Source organism: Falco punctatus, assembly GCF_963210335.1.
Source record: "Falco punctatus genome assembly, chromosome: 15".
NCBI lineage: Eukaryota > Metazoa > Chordata > Aves > Falconiformes > Falconidae > Falco > Falco punctatus.
In genome coordinates this window covers 21,936,813-21,961,994 of record NC_137595.1, presented here as the reverse complement: position 1 = coordinate 21,961,994, position 25,182 = coordinate 21,936,813, and the positions used below count along the sequence as shown (strand labels likewise).

Genomic DNA, 25,182 nt, shown 5'->3' with positions numbered 1-25,182 from the left:
AGTTGCCCTTTGCCTTGCAGGAGGGATGGAGGGGTCTGTGCTGGGCTGCACTGGTGCCTGCAGAGCCTCCTCTCCGCCTTCCTTTGCTCTGCCAGCTCCAAACCCCAGAGCACGTGTAACGCTAAGCTGTTCTTACAAGGCTTTGAGCTGTTAAAGATCCACCATCAAAGGCTTTCAATGTGTTTTTCACTGATTACTTATTTACACCTCCCAGTTGCCCTGTAAAAGAAGCAAATGCCGTTATCCCATTATAGAGGGGGAAGGTCTGAGGGAGAAATTGCCTTTCACCTGAGGGTGCGCAGCCAGCCCTGCCAGGCTCGGGAGCTGTGCTCTGTAGGTCTGGCTGCAGCCGTGCACACAGTTCCTCCCCGCGTCACTTTGAAACTACTTTGCCATTGGACTACACAGGATTTTAATAACAGGAGAACCAATAACCTACATACGCAATAATAAACTTGTAAAGGATTATTCTGTGGTTGGCATCTTATATATTGTCAGCTCCTAAGAGGGATCTAATGACTCACGGCTGGAAATGGCTCTTTCTCCACTTGCGTTTTGTAGATTGATTTGTTTTATGTGTGAGAAGTAGAGTGTGACCTAGCATGGAGTAAACCATAGCACTTGAAAAAAATGTGCCATCCTAAAATCATAACCCTTACTTAAGATCTCCCCATCCATTCTTGCATGCCAGCCACTAAGAAATAAATACGAATAGTTTCTGAAACGCATGAGGATGGATGCATGCAAAGCCAACAGGACCAAATGACCCAGGACACGTACCAGGCTCGGTCCTCTCAAGTGCTTACCTGTGCCCTCTGACAGAGGAGGAAATTTCCTCCTTAGGTGCTGTGCGCTGCTTAAGCCGTTGAACAGCTTTTAATTCTAATGTCATTTTGCAGTAGCGATCGACAGCACAGGCAGATTGCCCTGCTTGTGATTCATGTTACATTTCCTCTGCAGTATCACGGGAGGGTTTGACTTGTACAGGGTCCTGCACAACCACAGCATGCAAAGGCAGTGCCCGGCATATGCAGCTGTGGCCTGGGGTACTCGTGGCAGAAGAAAAGTGATTGATTAAAGCTAGAGAGCAGGAGGAGAAAGCAGTGCTCAAGACAAGTAGCAGTCGATGTAACAGTAAGAATTACTGAACAGTCTGATTTACGGATGCAGTCCTTTTTACAGATATCTATAGCCACCCCAATAATTTGGGGGTAGGTGCATAACTCATTGTGGAAGCCACATCCCAACTTCTGATCTCCAGGTTTTCGAATTAAACTCCAGCTTTGGCTTCCTTACGATGGTCACAAATGAGATATGTTTCTTTCAAGTGCAGCTACAGAAAGTTGTCCTCCCCCACCCCTTCAGAGAGAGGACAGTGAAATGGGGATATTTAAGGCAGCGTGAGAGCAGGAGAAGGTTGCCTAAGCAGGTCGCACAGGCAGGTACATCTCCCTGAGCACAGCCGCTACCTCAGGCACAAGCACTTCAGCTGTAACCTCCGACAAAGCAAATGCAGAGAGCAGAACTGTGGTAGGTTTACGTAATGTGTCAAAACTTTGTTTTGTGCTCCCATCAAATGCTACTTTTTTTGGCTTCATCTTTTCCTTGTGAATCCTTAGTAGTATTACGTGAACAGACTGCAGAGCGTTATTCAGAAGAGCTTAATTAACCTCAGCGAGGGAAAGAAAAGGAAATCATAGAAGCTGTAGGGTAAAAAAAGATCATATTTAGACAAATAAGTGCAAATGACCTAGATGCATCAATTTCCGTAAGAGCCGTGCAACGCACTCTGGATGCTGTGTGCAGAGACTGCAGGTTTGTCGCTGCTCCTCACGCTCACTGGCCTGGTCTGCGCCTTGGGGCTTCTCCCGTACCACCCCTGCAGTCCATGCTAATCCTGCCGGCTCTCATCCCATTTTCTCCTCCATCTGCCACCTCTCCCTTAGACATCATCAAAATACAGAGCTGGGAAGGACCCCAGGAGATTAGCTATTCCCTTCGCAGGATTAAGTATACTCAGATCATCTCTGATGGATATTTGTCTAACCTTATTTTTGAAAATCTCCACGGAATGCTGTCCCAAGACTTCCCTATTTTGTCTGTTCTAGTGTTTAACTAGTCTTAGAGCTACAAAGATTTTTTCCCACGTATCTCACCCTATTCCCCCTTGCGGTAAATTAAGCCAAGCCACAATCAAAATGGAGAAGAATTGATCACCAGCATCCTTAGAAGAGAAGCAGCTTTCACATTCTGGAGTACCAGTAGCACATTTCTTTTTATTTATGTCCTTTCTAGATTACTCCCATTTCTTTGGCCTTTCCCCAGCGATCAGGTTTTGAGAGTCTTTTTTAGTGTGTCTTTTTGTATTTTCTTGCACTTATCCGATTTAACTACAAAAAATAATTTTGTATGACAGTCAGAATGGGGCCATGTAAGCCATCTAGTCGTCATCCTGGCTTGACTATGGACAGGATAATACATCATACTATACTAATATAGCCAGCATATAAACAAAGGTAAATTCTCTATCTTAATAATTTCTTCCTAACTGTCTCATGTGTTACCTCTGGGATAATCAGGAGCAACAGCAACAGCCTGTCCCAGCTGCCATTTCTGCTCTCCTCGAAGCCTGAGCTCCTTTTGACAGTGTGGCTACTTCTATAGCTGATAAATCTCCATTTTGTGTATACGTATGTGCTTTGTCTTTCTGACATACAGTTCTTATCCCAGTCTGTTTAAACAATCCATTTTCATCCTCAGCCACACACCTGCTTTCCTTCATCTTGTGTGTGCTTGTTTGATTCAGCTTACGTGCTCGAAGAAAGGGAAGGTAGTCCTGTGCTCGACAAAAACGGTGTGCTGAACAGCAAGGTCCATTTCTCAGTACTGCTACAGGCTTTCCGTCTGCGTCTGGCAGGAATCACGGGAAGCAGCATTACTTTCATTGCCAGCATGTTCCCTGAATTGTTATTCTCTTGTCCACATGCATAAAAAGCTCCTTAAAACGGAGGTTTGGCCTTGTTTGCTGTGCATATCTCATGGAGCCCCAATGAATTCCTTACATTTTATTGAAATCAGTTACAGTGTAAGCCAAGTGCATTTGGAGATGCCTATGCTTCACTAAGGAGGCTAAGTAATGTGTTATTCTTTAAGAGCTGTAGGAACATATGTGATCAAATGTCCACAGATCAAATAATTATTATGCCTCCCATAATATGGGCATTAAAATTTAGTCAGTTGGGAAATAATATGCATTTCTTGAGTGTTGGCAAGACGAGGAGAGGAAGGGAGAAGCTAGGAAATGCCTAGCCCATTAAAAATGGCATCTGTTACAGTTCTTAGTGTGCTGTATGGGCTGAACTTTCTCAAAACCAGCTGTGTACGAAGTGTCTTCCGCGTGTGGACACGTGCTATCCACCGAGACGTGAATGTGCTCTGCCACTCTGTGAAAAGCAAAGGATCTCTTAAAAACTTGGGGTGCCGGTGTTGGAGTTTGTGGTCAGCAAGTGGGGAACGGTCCTTCTTTAGCGGAAGGATGAAGGAAACGCGCTGTTGGCGCAGGGCAGCGACCCGCACTCGGGTGACATCAGGTATGCCTTGCTCTGAGCTCTTTAGCTTTCCTGTACCTCTTTGAACGGTTCCATCTTCCTCCGTGTCAGCACCTTGCTCTCCTCTGGGCCTTGCCCCCACTCCAGGGGCTGTTTCTTCACCAGAAAGTTCCTTCCAAGCTGGAGGCAGAGGGCTCTGGGGAGGCAATGGGAGCAAAGGTGATTCATTTCTTTTAGATTTGTTATTGAAGTTTCTTCTCAAAATGAAAGTGAAAGTGGCAGGCAGGAGCTTCGTGCTTATTGTCTTCCTGTAATTCGCCCATGTGCTTGCTCAGTGCTCAAGGACAAAACCACAGCCTTTCCTCTTCCTGTGTTTTGTGCGATCTCGATACCTGCACTTGTTCTCTCCTGCTATTGCGTTCTCACCAACAATAATATTCTGTGGGGCCATTTTACTTCCAAAAGCACTTGAGTGATTCCATTCTCTCCTCATTGCTCCTTCAGTAACTCCTAGGCAACACCGTTATCTTGACATCCAATACTCAGCAATACCTGCAAAACACAGGAGCCTCTAAATGCACTGCAGAAGCCTCGCAGGAGGCAGCGATTGCTCCTGCGCTGTGCAGCCTTGGAGGGGAAGCGTGTGGAGCAGTTTAGTCAGACATGTCCAGACCTGATGCATTGTCCTCTGGAAATAGGACAGCACAAAGCTGTTAAAACATTCACTTAGCATTAGCTATTAAAAATAGCTTATACTATTTTCTAAATCAAAATCGGAGAGATAAGAGGGGAAAAAATATATGTAGTGCGTGTAAGAAAAAAGCTAACGCACAGAGCCTTGTATTTTCAGAACCAGGTGAGAAGGAGGATTGTGATTGTTCTTGTAACAGCTTATATGAACAAATCTCTAGATAATCATGAATATTGTATAGAAAAGTACATTTGGTCCCACTTTACCCATCTTACGCACAAGCACAGTCTGTTCGGTGTTGTGTTTGGGAAGTTTTCATCAGCAGTGGGCAGAAGAATGGTTGCTGGCATCAGTAATTTAAGGAGCACATCTTTTTTACTGTGAGGTTTGTTATCAAGGTTTTTTGAGAGTATGGTGAAGAGAAATGCTGTTTCTAAGAAGTAGTCCAAGACTCAAATTCAAACACAGTGCACAGTATTGATTTAATTGAACAAGTTTAGTGTGATGCTTACAGCCTTTTCTCAGTGCTTCGCTGGGCGCCGAGGGAGAGGAAAGAAGTGATTTTCCAAGTTCGTACAAAACAGGAAAGATTTTCTATTGCATATTCAGCCTGAAATATCCTTTTCTTACGTTTTGGACAGCATCACTACTCAAAGCCTGCATACTCGAGGAAGATATTTGTACAATACATTTGTTAATGGAATTCCTCCCCCCCAGCCTGAGCATTCCAGAGGAAGGAGCCAGGTTTTAAAGGCTACGAGCTTTGGGACCGTGCCCTTTCTCATGGTAGTTAATAACGTCTGGCAGATCCATGAGCAAGTTTGCTAAAAAAACCTATGATGTACAATTTATTTCCCAGGATCACTGATTTGTTTAAAATAATACCTACTGCTTATCTTTATAAAACCTCTCTGCTATAGCTTACGTGAGTAAATAAATGCTGTACATTGATTTTATTTTTCCTCTTAAACGAGTCCTTTGATACAGCATTTATCTTCAGGGCACTCTCAAAAATCAAAAAGTATTTGAGTTAATTTAATTTAATACACCTAATTATTGGCTTTTGAGAGTGGGTAGAGAAAGGAAATCTTGATTGTGTTTTGCTGAATTTGTCTTTTTTAATATATGCACCTTAAAACTTGAATCACCTTAAATGGTCGTGACTATATAATTAACATTCTGGTTTTTGATTATCCTTTTTTGTTATCTGATCCTATAAAGATGTAGAGACATGGGGCCAATGCTCCTCTTACACCAGTATAAATCAGGAATAGTTATAGGAAAGGCAGTACAAAATTTGGTGGGCAGAGTCAAAATAAATATGAAGAAGGTAAGGAGGAAAACAGGAAAATGTCTGGTTTTTACTACAGTTTAGCAGCATCCACAATTTGATTGAGCAACTGACACAGTAGATCTCAAAATGCTTTTTTTTAGTGCCACCTCCACCTGCTGCTGTCTCCCAGCTGCCGTGAGCACGCGCCTTTGGTGGTTTGGCAGGGGGCTCGTGGCAGCCAACAGACGGCACCGCTGTGTGGCTGCGGCCGGCACGGGGCGGAGGCTGCGCTGAGCATGTCAAACAGCCACGGAGCTGCGCGTGCTCTCATAGGAGTTCTGAAAAATTTATAATGAAAGACTATTTTACTTTTTCCTTCCCGATGTAGAGAAATGAGCTGCTGCTAAAAAAGAAGGGCAGGAACAATCAACTTAGAAAGGAGATGAGGATGAACGGGTTTGATTGTAAAGGTTATAAACATCAAGGAGGAAAAAAAAAAAATGAAGCTGGACCAAGAGGTTAAATCCAGGGCGTAATGGGACAGGAATAGGTGAGGAGTTCTTCGAGCTGAGAGTCGGGGTGATTCCCATTGGTGAGTTGTGTAAGAATGGGAAATGGGTTCCAAGGAGAAGGGGCAGAGACCTGTCTGCCCTGACTGAGACTGTTTGGGAAGCAGAGACACGGGCTACCCGGCCTGCACCGCCAGACACGCCTGAGCCGGTCTGTCAGGGTTCGTGCTTCTACGTGGCCTCCTTCACAGCACAGGAACCCCACCGGGCCAGGGGCCTGCCTGCTCTGGTTTCTCGTCCTGTGGAACAAAACTCCCAGCATGGAAAATGGTGGAAGTGTGTTACCTACTCAAAGGCATTTCTTCATGCCTGCCAACAAAATTTTGCAGCATGAGGTTCTGTATTTTGCCCTTTGATGTGTATGATCTACCCTGTTTGTTTAGCCAGCAAGAAATGGATTCACAGCAGATGAGGCTTCAAGAATCTGACCACGTTGCACCAGTCCTTCTTTCTTTTCTCCAGCCCTCACATGAATGCCCTGCCGAGTTCAGGCTTTGTGAGTATCTTACAATCAACCCATCTCTCCCTTTTCTCTCCATAGGATCTGATACGAAGAGATATTCTTTATTACAAAGGTCGCATAGACATGGATAAATATGAAGTGGTGGATATAGAAGATGGGAGAGATGATGACTTCAATGTCAGCATGAAGAATGCCTTCAAACTTCATAACAAGGAGACTGAGGAGATGCACTTATTCTTTGCCAAGAAACTGGAGGAGAAGTTACGATGGCTTAGAGCTTTCAGAGAAGAAAGGAAGATGGTAAAAGAAGATGAAAAGATAGGTGAGGAATATGAAATTAATCTGAAAGGAGATTGTTGGTAATGCTTAATTTAGCCCCAACTGTTGGAGAAGCCCACTTTTTTTTTTTTTTTGAAGTAGAATTACAGTTCAGCCTTGTTCGCATGTCCTTGGTTGCTCTCATAGCCATAAATAGGTGTCTTTCCAATTCAGTTACTGTCATTTTTGGCCCTCAATAAACAAATACTGCCCGTAGTTTCAAGCCTGGACCTCTGTGGGTGTTGCAGGAGAAAGAAGTCTTTGGCCATCTGACTTCAGAGTCTCCTGGCTGCATCATTTCTACGCTGGTCAGGCCTGTCCCATGCAGGGTGGGAGCGGGGCAAAGTCCATGACTTACCAGCCACGCGCTTCCCTCGGCATCAGCCCATAAATTGACTGTAACCAATGTCGATTCAGGCTCAGTTTGTGTTGCTCAGCTGTGAAGCACTGGGCATATATATGATACTGTATAAATAATAATAGGTCTAATCTTACTCTTCGTACAGCCCCTGCACAAGTGAGATTATAAAGAGGGCTGTCCTTTCAAGGAAGATTTGCTTTTCAGTAAAATACCTGCCCGTACACCCATCTCACTGGGCGATGCTTCACCACCTAGGTGCCAAACAGTGCAGAACATTTCCCCCTCCCTAAAAGGAAAAGAGGCTTTGTAAGCAATCTTCTGAATTGTGTTTGCCGTGTTCCCTTTTTCAGGCTTTGAAATTTCTGAAAATCAAAAGCGGCAAGCGGCAATGACAGTAAAGAAAGTCAGTAAGCAAAAAGGTAACCGGCAACATGCACTGTGCCTGGTGATGTGAGGGTGGAGTGGGCTGGGCTGAATCCTGCTGGATTAGGATCCAGCATCCCCCTTGAATTTCCCCCTCCCCTTTCTCTTTTTTTATAAAATACCGTTTGTGCTTTGTATCCTTTCTTATTGTATCTGTGGGCCAAATTAATCTCTGGTCTGACGTGGTTGAAGCCAGCGGAATTTCACCAGAGATGAATTTGATCTCGTGTCTCCAGTCTGGTGTCCAGAAGCTGTCCCTGGGGGCAGAAATCTATCTCAGTTGTTTTATCTCAGGCTGAAATGGGAGTGAGTGCGGAGATGTGTAGGGGTTCTGCTAATTCCCAAAATCTCCCATTAGCAAAGAAAGAAAGATGGCTAAAATGCCGGAGGTGGTGAGCCATCTACCCCTCTCCTGCTTTTGGAAAGGGGACACTCATGTTTCCTAGGGCTACCTATAACTTTTTAAGGACAGCACAGTAGCAACAGCTCTAGGAAATAAAGTATCTTGGTAAAGACATTATATCTCTTTAATGTCAGATCCATTTCCCCACCCAGGCAGGCTACAGCCACCCAGTAAATGCCATGCTGGGTATTACATGGCGCCTCAGCTGGCGAAGCAGCCAGCATTAAATCTCACTCGCAGTAACTTGCAGCTACAGGTTTTGAAATCCTAAATACAGAGGGAAGGTCAGAGAGGTTATTTTCCCAGGTTTCCAAAGCTTCACAAAGTCATTGACATACCCAATCGTTACCAAAGAACCATGGCAGAACTAGGCCTATAAATGGGTTTTGAGAGAATTCGTCACGTCTTGGCTGTGGTCAGTTCCAGGCAGGTTCGTCCCATTCTGTACAGGCACTGGGTTGGTTTTTTTGCAAAAGTTGAAGGAGCTCTTTGCTTTTGCCTCACCTGTTTGTTGTCTACTGGCTTTGCTGGTGCGGTAGTGGTTTGCTAGGCCAACTGTAAACTCCTTGGTATGCTGTGTCTCTCCATTGTCATTAGTCTTCTCCTCTCTACTAACTTCCTATGTTGTCTTCTAAGATGTTCTCTGAAAACTCTCCTGGCCAGATTTTCTAAGCTTAAAGGATGCACAGCCCCCAAAACGGGCCCAGGGATGCGTATCTTGCACAACGTAGGCGACTTCAGGCAGTGGCGGGCGCTGCCATGAGCTTGGTTTTGCGGATTGGCCCCTCACCACTTGCATGCTTGTCCCTCAGCACGGAAGCATCCACAGAGATGATGGCAACTGGAAAATCAGAGAATCTGACTTGCATGATGGCCGTGACATAAACAGTTTAAATTATTATTTGCTGTTCAGTTAATTATATCTTTATATAATTAATTAATAATTGCACTATTCGGTCATTAAGTCACACAGTTGAAAGGTGCCTGAGCATGCCTGCCAGTATTCCCACTTAAATCACTGATTGCATCCTGACAAATATAATGTGCCTAACCATACTTATTTCTTACACAGCAATTGCTCTCTTGTTTTCTCTCTTTCTCTTTCTCTCTCTTTGTCTCTGAGATGAAGAAGGAGGGGCTATTGTCTTAGACTTCTCTGGCTATACAATTAATTAGCTCCTATAACACCAGTCAGCATTTCTTTTATGAAGAACAAGTTTATGCTGTAACACTGGCAGTTCTTTTTGTGAGATGAAGTCCCTGAGTCAGACAAACTCACCCGGACCCCAAGCACCAAGTGAAGCGAAGCCTGGCTGTTTTACTTAAGATGTGAAATCTGAAAAATGACAAATAGGGTCATTAAATTAGTAGCTCTATTTCTTTTGTCCTGCATTGTGGTAATCGTATCCCAGTCTCAGATTAATTAAATCAAGTACCAGAACCGGATATTTTGCTGAAAACTCTTAGTTTTCTTACTCTGTGGTTTGTCTTGTGCCGGATACCCACAGAGAGACATGAGGCTGCAGGAGCAGGCAGCTGGTGGCATTGCTCAGAAGACGGAGGGAGGAGGAACTTCCTGAGAGTTGGCTTTTAGTGACTGATATTTTGAATCTTGCCATATGCATCTTGCATATATCAGCAACATTTTTTTTTGCCAAAGACCTTGCCAGGCACTGGGGGCTGTGTAGCTGAGGCTGAGGTGCAGCCCTCGGGCCGGGACCCGGCAGCCTGTGCCCATGTCAGGGGGTTGCTGCCTGCAGGCACCGTGCGCTGCCTTTGGCCTCCCTGTGCAGCCTCCCACAATGCGGTAGCAGTATCGGAAGAGGCTTTAAGTTGGTTTTGGAGCATCGGTTATACCTGAAAAGCAGTGAAGCCCTTTAGGAGCAGGAATGCTTCCGCTCCGTTCAGCTGAGCTATTCATTTAAATTTACAGACTGTGCGGGCCAGGTCTCCACAGCTACAGCAGGGCTTGACGGCTCAGCAGCTCGACCTGACCGTGTGGGGAGCCCTGCTCTCGTGTCAGTGGGTGCCTATTACAGACTTGTTTCTAGATTATCTCAGTTGTTCCCTCCACCTCTTAAATGGGAGACCATGGTAATTTCCCTGTCACAGAATACTTAAGGAAGAGAGAAGAGCCATGAAGGAGGTGAAACGGAAAATGCAATCAACTTTGTTAGAGGTGAAGCAGAAAAACATTTTTCAAATAGTATAAACTGCAGCTTATTTCATGCACTGTGGTACCACACCTCCCAGAAGCATTGCTCTGGAGCTGGCGGGTGTGCATTTGAAAAGGAGCGTTTTACACTCCAGTGCTGTGCGTTGAGGGAGGGAGGGGTGCCGAGAGATCAGCTGACAGCAGGAGAAGAAAACTTAAAACTCTGCTTTCTAACCTAATGCGCTTAATGCAGGTGATTAGGAGAGAAAGCAACTCTTGGTGTTTTGAGAAGTTTGTGCTCCCCGGTGAGGGTCCTGTGTGGGGCACACGTCAGCCCCCTCTGGAAGCAACCCCCTCCTAACACTCATGCCTGCACAGAAATGTGCGTGCGGTGCCAGGCTTCCTTCCAAATCGATTTAATGATGTGCGAGGTCAGATTTCAGCAATATACCAGGTTTTCCACTACTTATTAGATTGGGCAAAACATAATGATATTAGGTCAGGTGCCTTTAAGACAGCATTAAAACAATTTTTGGCGTTCTTCAAGTCCATTAGACAGAAAGTAAATGTGTAGTGTTGGCTCTGCACCTTACCTACAGACAGGGAAAAGGGCTGTTTGTTGTCGTTGTTTTCTTTTTGCATTGACTGTTTAAGATTTTGCCTCTTGGTTACTGCCCGTTAGCTTTTTTCAATGTCGGTGTGGTAACTGGGAACAGAATTCAGTGTGGTGTCTCCTAGAAATAGTAAAGAAACAGAGAAAAGTATTTGTCTTGACTTACAAAAACAACAAAAAACCCCACAGCCCTGGTGAAGCTGCAGGCAAGCGTGCGCCTTTCCTGCAGAGAAGCCCAGGTACACTGAGCCCTTCGCTGCTGCACTGACACTGCCGCTTTAAGAGAGCATCAAAGAGCATCAAATTGCGCTTGCAGAGTTGTGCTCGTTATTGACTAAAGCAGTGGAACCAAGGCTAAAGTTCCCTTGAAACTGGATCCCTTGTGGATCTCCAGTCCATCCTTAACGTAGACCCAGGATTATCAGGGTACATTCTCCATTTCTAAGCCTCCTTCACTGCCCCTATCCATCAGTGCTTTTGTTCTGCTGGCCACTTTTAATCTCCCCCTCAACGATTAGTGTTTGCAGCTTTCAGAAACATTCGGTTACTTTTCTGATCCCCAGCTGTGTCCACATATGTCCCCGTGCAGGACAGCGTGCACACGTAAGGGATTTTTGCTCATGGTCCTGGAAGCCAGAGCTGTCAGGGATTAGAGCTGCAGTGCCTGGGAAGGAGACCCCGTTCTTAAAGCACCATTTCCCCTGATCGTTTCATTTTGGAAAATGAAACATCTATTCAAATTTAAAGTCACCTTAGTGCTAGGTGGGAGGGTTTCCCACCCCAGGATAGCTTGTCAGACCCAGGCTGTGAGCCAGCTCCTTCATGCCTGTCCTGTGTATTCTCATCTGCACTGTGCCACGGCTTCACCGAAGCAGATACCCTCTGCCCTGGCGGGCCTTTAGCCTGCTGGTCTGGGACTTGCGGAAGGAGAAAAATGTATATTCAATCACCATCGCCCCTAGCCCTGAGATTAGAAGGATGCTGTCGTGAAATCCACCCGTAAATACTCAGCTATGCAAACCCAGCGGAGGTTAAATCATCTACCAGCATGAACCGCTCTGGCCCGCAGTAAAACACCCTCTGAATCACTGAATTTTCCTGCTAATTTCTTCCTTTCTGATCACTTGAGCTCACAGCGAACTATGCCATAAAAACCCTGACCCAAACACCCAACAGCTTTTTTCTGACTTCTCACACTTGTGCGCTGCCCCAGCCAGGCTGCACAGCAAGCGAGGTGACTGCGCGTTAGCGTGCCTGCGCTGCCTTCGCCTGGGTCTTACAGGTAACGGAGCCTGTAGGTACCTCCTGTGGCTCTCCTGAATGTTTAAGCCTATTTTATTGCATCTTCCTCGCTAACAAGATTGACGTGGCCCTGACAGGTTTTCCCATCCTATTCACACATGTAGGCATAGCCTCGGGGGGACTGGAAGACACTGAGCAACACATAGACTAATCACTTTAAAACAAAGCAGGGCATTTGCATTTTCAGATAATCAAGGTCACTTCCCTTTTTTCACAGAGCTTCCCACAGTGAAGGTGAAAGAACGGAGCTAATCGTGTTCTCGGTAGTATTTCCCCACAGGTTCAGAGAAATCGCAGAGCTTATCCCATTGCTTGTAAAAACCAGACCCTACCCAAAGCCTCCGACAGGCAGGCGTTACGCAGCGCCTGCCTGAAGCTCACCCGAGCGCTTCATGCTTGGGGTCCGCAGCACTGGTCTGGTGGCAGGGTAGAGAGACGGCTTCTCCTGCAAGGCACTGGTGACCCAGCTGGAGTCGGACAGTATCACCTGAGAGCTGGTCAGATGTGCAAACTGAGGCAAGGCCTGAATTAATTCCTGGCTGGGAGGCTGCTAAGGATGGTACCGGTGACTCGGCCCTGGGCACGTGCTTCTCCAGGGGAGTCTTTTGGTGAGATGCAAAACAGGCCTCTTGGGTTTTCCGTCGGCCCTCATTTGAAGAGCCAAGGGGGGTCGGTTTGGTGGGGTGTTTTAGGTAAGGGGCAGTGTTGCTACCCAGAAGAGGCTGCACTTTAGGGCAGGGATGGATGAACTGATCTCTTCCTATCAATGAAACAGACAGAGTGATCTTTGCTATCAGTTTACAGAGTGCTGGAGGAGATGGAGACTATATAAGTACAAGATGGGATAAATTAGGTTTCACCTGGCTTTGATTAATAAGGCCCTAGCATCATTTATTCCATCTTACCTCACTTAGCTTTTGCTTATCACAGGAGGAATCATTATCTTAATGTCTAGTCTAATGGCATCAGGTTGCAGCAACAGACTTGATAAATACATTCGGCAAGGTCAGGTTACCTCAGTATTTGTAGATGCTGTGGTTGGCTGTGGAACAGCCAGGACACCAGATGACTCTTTTCCTCTGCTGCGTTTCTCAAGCTACAGTTAGCTCTTTTCCCTCCCTCCTCCTCCAAACCAGGGCAGTTAGGCTAGTGGTTAGGAAAGGGAGCCAAGGCATGTTCTCCTCACCGGTACCATCCCTGGTAATATCTACCTCTGCCAGGCTGCTGAGTAAAATCCCTGGCTGTGTAAAGAGCCGTGGCTAATGCACCACTTAAATTCCTCTTGAGCTGGGTGAGTATGACAAAATTTGAGTCGGGCAGTTCAGCGTGGAAGTGTAACCCCGTGACGCCGGCAGCTGCTGAGGGCTGCCTTCGGAGGCAGGCATCCCCTTTGCACAGCTGCCACCCACAGCTCTCGCCGTAACAACTAGGCCTGCAGTCGGGGCAGAATGAGCAGCAGGCACGGCGTAGTTCACCAACTCCAACTGTGGCAGCAAGCAAGTGAATAGTGAAGTGCTTTGAGATCCTCTGTTGAAATGTGCTGAAGAAGGGCAAAGAGTCGTACCCATTCAGCCATTACTGCTTATTTCTTTAACTTAAACTTGTCGCTATTGCAGGAGTAATTAACCGTACAACAATTAGTGTTCCTGAGGTATGTTCCTGGCTACCCCATGTTGTGTACGGGTTACAAAATACTCAGGAGGAAACTGAATTTATGGGGTTTTTGAGCATGGCTCCTGGAAGATGCAAGTTGGCTCCGCTGCTGTTGAGAGCAGGGAGATGGAAGGTTCCTTAGCGCAGCGCTGCTCCCTCTTCTACCAGCAGCCTCCACTCGGCCGGTAGAGAAGTAGGTGTTGATATTTTATTGTCTCCCACTCAACTCTGGCTCACTAACAGCATGATACCTAGAGAGCTAGGTAGCTATGAAATAGCTCGTGATCAAAGCTAAAACCTTAAAGGCGGAGGATGGAATAAACAGCTGGTAAGGCAAGCTTCCATGGTTATATATAGGCAAAGCTGCGTGTATTCTGTGTGCGTTCGTACTCACTCTGGAGAGGTGCGGTGTTCATGTAGCTGTCCTGCTGTATTCTAACCGCGTCTGTCTGCACGTGTCCATGTGGATTGCCTGTAAGTTAATAGCATGCTCCTAAATCTCCAGGTGCTACTGAGGTCGTGTTGTAAGCTCAAATAGAAGAGACACTTTGACAAAAAGAAGGGGACAAAGAGACGGTTTAAAATCTTTTTGTTTTCTTGTGAGCTGAGAAATTCGAAAGATTCTAAGTGACGTTGCCTGGTACTAAAAAAAGACATGGTTTCAACTGCACAGCATCTCTCTTTACCAGTTTTGTCTAGCCAAATTATAAACCCTGGGGTTTTCTTTTTCTCATTCTGAACAGATTTCCACAACCCCACCCTGCTGAACAATCTTGCTGTGCAGCTGCAGCCTTTATGTTCTGTTACAGTGCAGAATTATGCATGAACCAGCAGAAGGAGCTCCAAGTCTGGTCATTGGTGTGTAGCTGCTTTCTTACGCCTTGGACAGGCAGCGCAGCAGCTGTGTCTAGAAATCTGTACTTATCGATTCTTTCCCGTTGCACTTTGAATTCTGTTCGCCAAGCAGCCCAAAATTGCATTGGAAAAGAGCTTTGCTCATTTCTTTCTGTTGAATTGCAGTGGAGTTATGGCTTTGCATATAAAAAAAAATCCCCCAAGAGACAATTTTGCACAATGGTCCCAAGTTCTGGTGAGGGAACAAACCACTTCAGAATAGAAAAATACCAACCTGCCGTACTTTTTCCCAGAATTGCTCTTTCTCAGGATTTGAAGATGAGCAGCCTAGGTGAATACTGCTCCCTCACCCCCCCCCCCCAAATCCCTGTGTCCCACTCTGTCGAGAACGTGGGCATGTCCATCCCCGTCCGTCCATCCCCCCACAAAGCAAGCCATTCTTGGGGCACCTTAAGCTGTTGCAAAGTGCTGTATCACAGTTTCACAAGAAAATGTATTCTTATGGGATTACCAGCCTGCCTTGCCAGAGCACAAATGTTTTTATTTGCATGCCCACAGACACACGGTAATTATGCATGCCATTGAGATCTGCAGCGCTGAACATTTAGGCCACGGAGGCCATTTGATAAATATGATAAATATGCAAACCCTCAGCTGCTTATTCAAGTAGAACCAGCCAGGAGCTTTTGAGGTACATCCAGCTTAGATGTTAATGCCAACAGCCTAGGTGCAAGCACGGCCCCATACACAGCTCTGAGGATGTGGGTCTGAGCTTCTTTACTGAGGGAAGTAGCAGTGTGTGCATGGGTATGTTTCAGGCAAGGACAGACATGTTTCAGGAGCTTGGGCCGAAAAGGCTATTTTGGGAAGGAACTGAATGGGGTTTGCTAGCGATCTGGCCAGGGGAGTCTGCCTTTTTCTCTTTCGGAGAAGACAGACTATGGATTACGTTCTTTGCAGTGTAACTCCATCAGTGTCAGTGGGCTTCAGCCAGACTGTCCTTCCAAGTGCATAACATTTTGCTGATCCAGGAGATTTCTTAGCATTTCTGTATCATCATTAAAATACATTAGTTCACCCTCCACAAATTGGCTTAGAGGCAATAAAGAGCTCAGCCCAGCTCAGCAAGGCAGGGCTGCATCACAAGGCTGACTGCTACTCTGTAGCCACAGGATGCAAAAGACATTTTGCCAAGTCATCAAAGTCATCAAAGCCAGGTGGGTTTGAGGTCCTCCAAAGCTAGAAACAATTGCTCTACATCCCTTAGTAGCAGCTTTAGATCCACAGCTCTTTGGTGTTGTAACATTGTCAGTGATCTTGGCAGCACAAGGACTACTTGCCTTTAAGTCATTGCTGGTCTTTTGGGTCAGTTGAAGATCCAAACCGCTTACCAGACAGAAGAAGATATATTTCCTAACTCTAGCCATGCAAGGGACCTGTACCAGATCCTAACCTTCCCACAGGTCCTAAAATTCCTCACCAGTCTCTGCTGGGAAAAGTGGCCAAGGCACTAAAGGCTGGTGGCCTCCAGCAGGATGTGTACCCCTTGTATGGGTTCAGGGCTAGCGTTTGCTCTCCAGAGCAGACTCTGCAGTTGGTTACACCACCCACACACAGACCTGCCTTCAGCAAGGCAACTTGGGAGCAGGGTAGGGGTAGAAGGGATGAAGAGGCAGGGCAGGGATGAACTCAAGCCCGTCCTGAGCCCCGTCCTTATGGGATGTCATTGGCTTAAGCCATGTAGCATGGTAAATTCAAATCAGTGGCTGGGCCCGCCAGCAAGGATGGTACAGAAGTTGTCTCTGGTGTGACCCCAGGACAGCTCTGCAGGCCTTCTGTGGGAGGGGCGACCTGGGAAAGACAGAGGAGGGAACTTGTTGCTGAGTAACTCTATTCCAGCGTGCAGGTACAAATGCAGAACATCTCCAGGTTGTTCCTTTCAAATAAGTTTGAAATATCAACTGTGATGCATTTATTGAAGTATGAATCACGGAGCAGTTTTTGTCCACCGTAAGGAAGGATCTTGGTAACTCCCTACAGTGGACAGAGAGCTGTAAAGGAGAAATCGGTTGGACATAGTCAAGGTGATACCTCCATTTGGTCTGAACTTTTTGAGGATTGTTAACAGCCCTTGACTGCTACATTCTATAGCAAGGGGAAGTGAATTGATTCTCTTCCCTAACGCTCTAGCTTTGTATCTAAAAGAGGTCCTGAATTGTAATGCAGCAACATATAGAAGTTGTCTGATGAGCTCCGTGAGTGCACTGTGTGAGGCTTTTTCCTTTGTCTGTAAGTACCCGACTGCGTGCAGCCTTCCTGTGCCCGGGCCAGCCAGCGCTGGACCCGCAAAGCATGTGTTTGTGTGTGGGTAGGAACCGCTAACTGAATGCAAAGAGTCACATTTCTTTGACACACGTTGCTGTGGTACCTGGGTGCTAATCACCGTATTTTGCCTTCTCTAGCACCTTCCCAGCCGAGGATCTCAAAGTGTTTTACAAACATTAATTAATTTAGCTTCACAACCCTCGTGTGAGGTAGGTGGGTGATGCCATCCCGCTTTCCAGATGAGGACACTGATCTGCTTGGGTAGAGTCACCTCACCTCTGCGGTTAAAACCAGGGGAGGCAATGGCCTCCAGATGGCCTTTGCGAAGCCTGCCACCCGTCACACGGCCGGGGCTGCCCTCCCCGCAGAAGGAAGAGCAGTTCTGCATGCAGCAGAGGGGATCCAGAGATGGCCAGAGCTTACAGCAACCTGCTTCAGAGCCCCGCTCCTCTCTCCTTCCTGCCCTTCTCTGGAGTTGTGGTTTCCAGCCGATCACGCTGCCCTGAGGCTGAAGGAGGGTTATCCCTCACCCGTGATGTGGCGGGGAAGGAAATACAGAAGTAGCTACATTGCTCTTCCCTGTAGCCTACACTTTGGTGGTGACATGCATCCCTTCTGCTCCACTGCCACTCACCCAGAGCCACCCTTTCTACACTGGCCTTTACAACAGGTTGCGTAGGTCCCAGCTTGCTGAAGCTTCCCCTTCCCGTGGGAAAGCTGTAAGGGCAGCATCCCCTCAGCCTCTTCCTGCACGGGAGCTGTGACTCTTGTATGTGGGAGTTACACATCTGGAACCTGAAAGTGTAGCCTTGCCAGTCCATCCATTGCTACCAGTTTGGATTGAGCAAAATCAGCCTTTTCTGCATTGCGTGCAGCCACTTTTGGCTGAAACCAGACTGGTGAATTTTAAACGAACCCTATGGAAAAGTCCTACAAGCTTTCCTAAAGAAAGTAACGAGTTGCCTTTTGTATAAGCAGAATAGCGCTGAAGCGGCACGGGTCCCTGCTGCGTAGCGCTTCCTCCAAAGCAGTTGTGCTCCATTCTGGCGCAGGGACTGGTGCCCAGTAGTCCTTGGGCTTTTGCTGCTTGGGGCTGGTCACTGGGGCATGTTGGGGCAAAACCACTTTACAGGCCTAGCTGGGAGGGAGGGTGAAAATGAGCTCAGAAACAGCAAGTCTTAAATTTGCAAGTGGGTGGAATGATGCGATTTTCTGCCTTCGTCTGACCAGACTGATACTGCATACGGCCCAGCCATGTTTGTGCCTCATTAGGTCACACAGGACTTTTCCATGAGGGTGAGCAAAACTCTGCCAATACAAAAGTAATGGATCTTTTCCAAATCTTCAACTCATGGTCTAGTGCAGGGAGCCTCTGAGCTGAGAGTTCAGGCAGCTGCTGCATTCCTCCATAGATCTGCCGTCTCTAGCACGTCTCCCTGCTGTTTGGGGACCCTGGTTATTAAGTAATAAGAAGCGATAGCATGACGAAGAAAGACTATTGACCCAATTGCACTTTGACTGATCTGTTTCTTTTTCCCCCCAATCATCGATGCAGGTGTGAGCTACTCCAAGTCGGTTCCTCCAGCCTACCCACCACCCCAGGATCCATTAAATCAGGGACAATACATGGTGACAGATGGCATATCCCAGTCCCAGGTCTTCGAGTTCACCGAACCCAGACGCAGCCAGGCACCATTCTGGCAAAACTTCAGCAGGTTAACACCATTCAAAAAATAATACCTAGAGAGATGGTGAATTTTAACTTAAAAGAACTAAAATTTAAAAATAAAAATAAATAAAATTATATTTATAGATGGACCTTTTTTCGGAGAAGCACTGTTGCAACTAAATATATATACATATATATATATACACACATTTTAAAAATAATAATATATATACATATATGTATATATATAGAAGGACCAAAAACTTTTTTTGTTGTTTTTGGGAAGCAATCTGCTACTAGATACTAGGAAGCACCAATGATTTCTAACCATGTGACCTATTTTATTTTATTCCATTGGTTGGACATCTTTTTTTTTTTCTTTCTTCATTTTCATTCAAGTCGTCATTGGCATCCCAGAATGCTTTCTTGCTTGTGTGAATTCGTCATTGAAGTTTCTCATGGACTACATTGGTGTATATTTTATTTGATTTTATTTATGGGGGGTTGGTTTGTTTTTTGGAGCGCTGGGAGAGCTCTGCTCCCTCTCCGTCCCTTCCTTGGCTGTCCCTGGAGTTACCATTTCAATGAAGAGCATCGACCCTGTCCCTGTTCCTGTCCCGCATTCTCTGGTCTGACTCGTGCCTGTCTGGATGTGCTCCCTTGTGCACCATGCTCTGCTGCGCAGTATTTCTCTGGCTTTAACTGTTTTGTTGTGGGCAGGTGAAAACGAGCAGAAGGGGTCTTGGCTATTTAGGAATAGAGAGATGGGTTTTCCTCAGTTAATGTTTTTGCATTTTTTTTTAAGCACTGTCTTTTTCTCAGTTGAGTGTGGTTTGTCCACACTCAGAGTAAGACTGAGAAAAGAATATCGGGGGCTTTTATTTCTTTTGCATTTAGTTTTATTTCTGTGGGGTTATCTTTGGTTTATTTTTTTTTTAAGCTGAGACACGACTCTGAAAACCCCACTCCTATCTTTGTTCTCCATGCAAAGATAAAAGCTTAAAAACTGATGGCTTCATGCCCTCCATTCCAGCTAGAGGAAAATTGGCTATTAGGCTCCAACAAATGGCCAGTTTTCTTTCTTCAGGAACTAAGGTCCCATCCTGTTGGCCACACTCACGCCTGCACAGTACTGTGTTAATGAACCACTAATTGCCATTTACAGGAGCAGTGATCCCAAATGTGAGGACCATGACTGCACTCACTGCCTGCTCTACCCTATTGCATATAAGATCCCTGGCTTCGCTTGGGCACCGACCTCCCAAGCAAAGCATGAGCTGCTGGTAGCGGCCTGATAGGGGCAGGATCATTGCCTAACTAACTGGAGGTATTTACCTGATAGTAAATGCACCCAAGCTGCAGAGGAGCTGCCAGCTGCCTTTCAGGAAAGATGTGGATGTGACCTGAGAAGTTTAGCCATATGAGCATGATTACATGACCTAATCTAAGTCAGTGATCAGTTTAATCTAAACGGCATCAGTGGTTCAGCAGAGGTGTACCAGCGTCAGCGGGCTCTGGAGTGATGAGCTAAACTCTCCAGGTCTCTTTCTCTCTCTTTTTCTCCCTCTGGAGATTCATAGCTCAGTTTTCAAAGACACTTCCTACAGTTTCAGCCTTAAGTACGTTTGTTTTAAAGTGCAAAAGCTTATGTTTAAGCTTGTAAAACAAATCATTGTGCACTAGGATGATATTTTTTTCCTAGGGCAAATGAGACTGTTAACCAGATTTAGAAGATGAACTTAAAAACTTTGCAGAGCTATTCTGCAAGCTCCTTTGAAAATGTAGGATGATGTGATTGATCACGGTATTTATCATTTTCTTCTGAATCTGATACGCCACATCAGCACCTCAGGCCAGCTAGCGTGGAGATACATTTTTTTCCTCCCCTTAGAAACATAAGCAAATGGGAAGAGCAGAGAGTGTGATTTCATTATTTCCATGGAGCTTGTTTTATTTCAGGGCATATTACAAGGCAGCAGCTAAATTTTTTTATTTAAGTACAAAAATAATCTGTTCCACTTTTTAGTCACGTAGAAACTATCAGTAAACAGCAAAGCCAGGTTAGTCTTTTGGAGAGAAAGAGTGTGGCCCCTCTGTGACAGGCAGCAGCAAAACACCGGGAATCCCAAATAGGAAGCAACCTAGTTTTATATCAGAAATGATTGTTTTGCTCTTTCGTATCTTTGCATTTTTATGGTCAGATACTAATATTGAATATGTAGCAAATATTATTTTGTTTCTTTAACAGAATGGGTATTTAACGAAGTGAATGAGATGGGTTCTCAGAAGTTAACTGAAATGTTTTACTATTTCTGAATGGCTGGAGAGATGCAGAGAGAGAGAGAGAGAAAGAGAGAGAGATTACAAACTGTTGTCAGCATGATGAAAATTTCACTTATTCCTTTGCCTTTTTAATTGCTTAGGGGGGAAAAGTAACAAGCACATTAGTTAAGCCTGTTCATTTACTGTTTTGTGCCTCAGAGAGTGAGAATGAGACATCCATAATTTTTATGAGAAGATGCTTCCTAAATATTCAGCACTAGGAAAAAAGAAACACCACCGCCACACCATTATTTGCATCATAAATCAAGACTCGCTTGATCTGACAAGGCCACTTGTTGGACTCGCAGCTTCTTTCTTAAATGGAAAGTCAAAACAAACTAGCATTGCTCGTGCTTGCCGAAGCCAGCGGCAGGCAAAGCAGATGCAGGCGTTTGTTCCAGAGGGAAGAGGGGCTTGACTCTCAGGCAATGGCATTCAAGAAAGCTCTTCCCCTCCATAAATTGCCAAGGTGCTGCAAGAGATGGAGCATTGTCACAAAGAAGAACCAGCACTGGGTCCCACTTTTACTACCTACTGTGGCTTTCCCAATAGGGAGCAGGGTTGGGCTGCCTTGTGTCTGAAAGCGCTGGAAGCAGCGTAGATGCAATCCGATTGGGTTGATTTTGACTGAGCATCTGATACAGACTTTCATTTCAATGCCAGACAGGAGGAACCCACTTACCATTCCATATGCAGAAACAAGAGAGTTGTAACAAACTTACATGTTTACGGTATTTCTCTGGCTGAATCTATATATATATATATAAAAAATAAAAATACCCTCTTTCCTAGGTAAATGACATGCATTACCCCTTGACCTAGACACTAGAACAGAGGATCTAAATTCAAGACTTTCGCCTCCCCACCCTCTCCAAAACGATCAAACAAGAACCAACCTAGGTGCATCTAACAGTTGTAAATAGAAAATAATACATAGAGAAATATATTTGAAATTTGTTTCAGTTTCTGGATGGTCACTGGCCATTCACTGCAATGTTATTGATAGTACACTGTGGTGCTTTGGGTTTCTGGTTTTGTTCTCTTTATGCTCTGTCATCTTTTCATTGCAGCTACATTTCAGGGAACATGTATATTTAGTAGCTATTGTAAGTTCTGCATGGCATCACCAAGCTTATTTTTCCTTAAGAAGAAAAGAAGAGTCTGTAGGAGTTTAAAGGCACTATGACGACAGGGACTTGTAGCAGAGAATTTAAAAAAAAAAAAAAAAAAAAAAAAAAAAAAGGTTTTTAAAATTCTAGTTTGAAGCCAAATACTGATATTTTAGTGCTTTTGGGGTTTTAACAGTAAGAGAAAAAAAAAAGAAAAAAAAGAAAAAAAAAAAAAAAAGGATTTTGGTAACCCAGCTGATCCGCACTTGCCAGTTTTATTATTTTGTTTATATTGGACTGTTTGACCCTGTCAAACAAGTGTCAAAGTTGTGTGTATAAAACGAAAAAAAAAAAAAAGTGTTTAAAAAAAGTGTTGTAAAGACACTGAGCCTTATGAAAATATTTATGGAATTAAATAAAAAGAAGTGAAAAGGCATCTGAAGGCATTTTAAATCATTTTCCTCAGAGCGGTCTCACTTTTCCCAAAGGCCGAGCACAAATCGCTGGGGTGGGCCTCCAGTTGTCAGCAAAGCAGACACCAAGACATTCGTGTGTAACCAAAAAGTAGGTTTGTTCTGGAAATGTCCCACCTCCCCCTTGCTTTGTGTCCTCCATCTGAACTGAGTGAAGTGATTAATGAGTAGCTGGAGGTTCCACACTGACAAAACACCGCCTTGCAAGTGCTGGCAGGGGTTGCTCCAAATGGAGCTCGGATCGAGTCTTCTGCGAAACATGGTTTTAAAATGCTTTCTGTTACTGAACTTTGCTCAGCTCCAGCCCAGGCTTGAAGACAGCCGAATTCTCCAAACAGACATCCCATCACAAATACGTTGTGAGCAACCTAAGAAGCATTTCAGAGCATGTGGAAGTAGAGCAGGGGGTGGGTTTCTGAGGGGAGGGAGCCTGGCTGCACGCTGCTCCGCTGCAGAGGGCTGAGCCCGAGGAGATGCGCAGGTTCCTGCCCCCGTTTTCCCTTGGTGCAGAGGGAGCAAGTGCCCACAGGGAGAAGGAACGGGTTGCTTTACACCCTTGGAAGGCAAAGCGCTCTCTCCAGAAACCTGGTGGCATTTCACAGGTAAGACAGTTGAGTCGTGTATTTCTAGATAACCCACAGTTCTAACCATGAACACGGGGGTTACCGCACCATGGCGTCCAGACCTGGTAGTGGCTGGGAGCAATGCCTGTTGTCACATGGAGAAACACACAGGCACACGTGCCAAGTTGCTATAAATAGTTGTGGCCCAAGAGCTACGTTTTCAGTAACGACACTGACTTCTGCTTTTTCCCCTCTCTCCTGTGCATCGTGAGCGATGGCCAGTTTGCCGGCACACAGACTGACCGCATCTTCAGCCCACACACGTTGGGAAGCCACTCAGACAAGGGAATACAACATGCAAAAACCAAGCGGTTCTGCTCTGGGAGAAAGAGAGGGAGGCAGGAGAGAGGCAAAGCTGTGAGCGCAAAGGCTTCTGTGGGGCCAGAGTTTGAGCAGGTTCAGGAGCAGGCTCACCCAGTCCTCAAACATCACAGCTTCACATTTGCCTACTGCTTCAGCAATACCCCAAACCAAGCTTTTTTCTCTTGCTTACATTATTGCTTGCGATGAAGAGGTCGTTGGTGCCATGCTGGGGCTCAGCTGTCCAAGCGATCCCGTTTCTCTCGTAGCGCATGGCTGAAGTTGCTCGGGAGGACTGGCACAGCGCCGCTTCCAAAGCGTGCTGCTAGGGAGAGCAGACCCAAAATGCAGTTACATATAAAACCCCACCTTGAGGAACACCTCTCCTACCCACACCGCTGCCTTTGCAGGCCAGAAAAGTTGTTTGCCAGATTTTTGCGCTCCCCTCCAAGTTTGCAGATGTGAGCTGTGGGGAAGGAGGGGGTGGACAGCGGCGTGCATTGCCCAAGATCTCTATGTAACGTACCAAAAAAGCCTTGACAAAGCGGGGATGGGGAAGAAACCCAACCACCCAGCATGTGTGCTGGGAGCAAAAGCACCACCAAAGCTTACTCAGAAGCAATAAATGACCGCCATGGCCCTGCAACACGCTCCCACCCCTGCTTGCTTTCCTGGCAGTAGTCAAGACAGCAGAGCACTCCATGGCCAGGAACGCCATTGCAGCCTGTAGCCGATAGTCTACTTACGTATTTCTTTTAATGACAGTATTTGTTTGGGTTTAGCTTTCTCCAGCCACCCAGCATTCAGCCAGCTACTATGAACTTTGGGTGCATAAACCAAAAACCAAAACCAAACCCAAAGAAACCCACTTAAAATTAATTTGCCTTGCGGTGTGCTAGGTTTGTTGGGCTGTATTTCCGGGTAACAGACCAAACTGACCCTCCAAGTTAGCAGTAGGGGGACAGACACCAGGACAGACGTGGCCAGCTGATCTCCGAGACCTCGATTCAGAAATTCACTTTAACACAGGCCTCAGTCCACCACCGCTTTGCACCAAAGCTTTTATTACATACAGGCCGAAGTACAGAATTCAGTCCTGAGTGAATGATGATCTGTAGGGTGTGACTTAAGATCTACATTGATTTTGCCTGTTTTGATGGTCTGTTGTGCTGCTTCTCCTACCTGCGCAGTTACCAAGCTGTGTGGCTGAGGGCACGTTGTGCAAAATACAAGGGAACGCCGTGCAGAGCTGGCAGCCTCCATGGGCAGCGTCAGGCCCTGGCTCTGCTTGGGAACTGTAAGAGAATGAGTGAAGCTTTTAGGCCGGTATGTTTGTGCCATGACAGAAACATTGTATGAACGACTGTATGTCAAAGCCATCTCTGTTTTACCTGTGTGTATATACCATGGTATTGCAGCCAGGCTTTTGCTTTTTAAGGACTTTGAATCATGACTGATGGTGCTGGGGTTACAGATCCTGACCTGCCCCAAACAACAAATTCTCACGTTATTCTGTAGCTAAGAAGCAGCACCAGGGTTTGCACAGGGTACAGTAGTGGATCAGCATACTCCAGAGCATGTAATGCACCATCTGTGCTGGGTTTAAGGAACAAACTGGGATTGCACATTGCTGGGCTAACTGGCATTTCCCAGAACCTTTCTAAGCACTGTCCACCGTGGGTTTTGCACTCCTTCACTGTAAAGGAGGGATACTAGCTATTTAACTGCAAATGT

General features: G+C 45.8%; 2 protein-coding genes across 17 annotated transcripts in view; one reads left to right on the top strand and one right to left on the bottom strand.

The window, feature by feature from the left end:
* Positions 1-21,175, top strand: part of ARHGEF9 (Cdc42 guanine nucleotide exchange factor 9) — a 236,819-nt gene extending 215,644 nt beyond the window's left edge. For 11 of the 12 annotated variants that reach the window (XM_080366128.1, XM_080366133.1, XM_080366136.1 and 8 more), the window contains 3 exons: positions 6,623-6,866; positions 7,574-7,642; positions 18,508-21,175. In XM_080366128.1, the coding sequence (XP_080222254.1) occupies positions 6,623-6,866; positions 7,574-7,642; positions 18,508-18,689 (495 nt within the window). In that variant the 3' untranslated portion in view covers positions 18,690-21,175. The remainder of the gene's footprint in view (positions 1-6,622; positions 6,867-7,573; positions 7,643-18,507) is intronic. The other variant, XM_080366132.1, reaches the window with a different exon arrangement.
* The window catches only part of LOC308054028 (uncharacterized protein), a 70,206-nt gene continuing 53,179 nt past the window's right edge, over positions 8,156-25,182 (bottom strand). Inside the window, exons 1-3 of one of the 5 annotated variants that reach the window (XR_013923910.1) lie at positions 24,195-24,623; positions 23,642-23,773; positions 8,156-18,692 (exon numbers count right to left, since the gene is read on the bottom strand). Coding sequence is in view for 1 of the 5 variants with exons in the window: in XM_080366160.1 (XP_080222286.1) it covers positions 18,309-18,404; positions 23,642-23,773; positions 24,631-24,743 (341 nt within the window). In the remaining 4 variants the exon portion in view is untranslated. The other 4 variants (XR_013923911.1, XR_013923912.1, XR_013923913.1 and 1 more) reach the window with 4 other exon arrangements.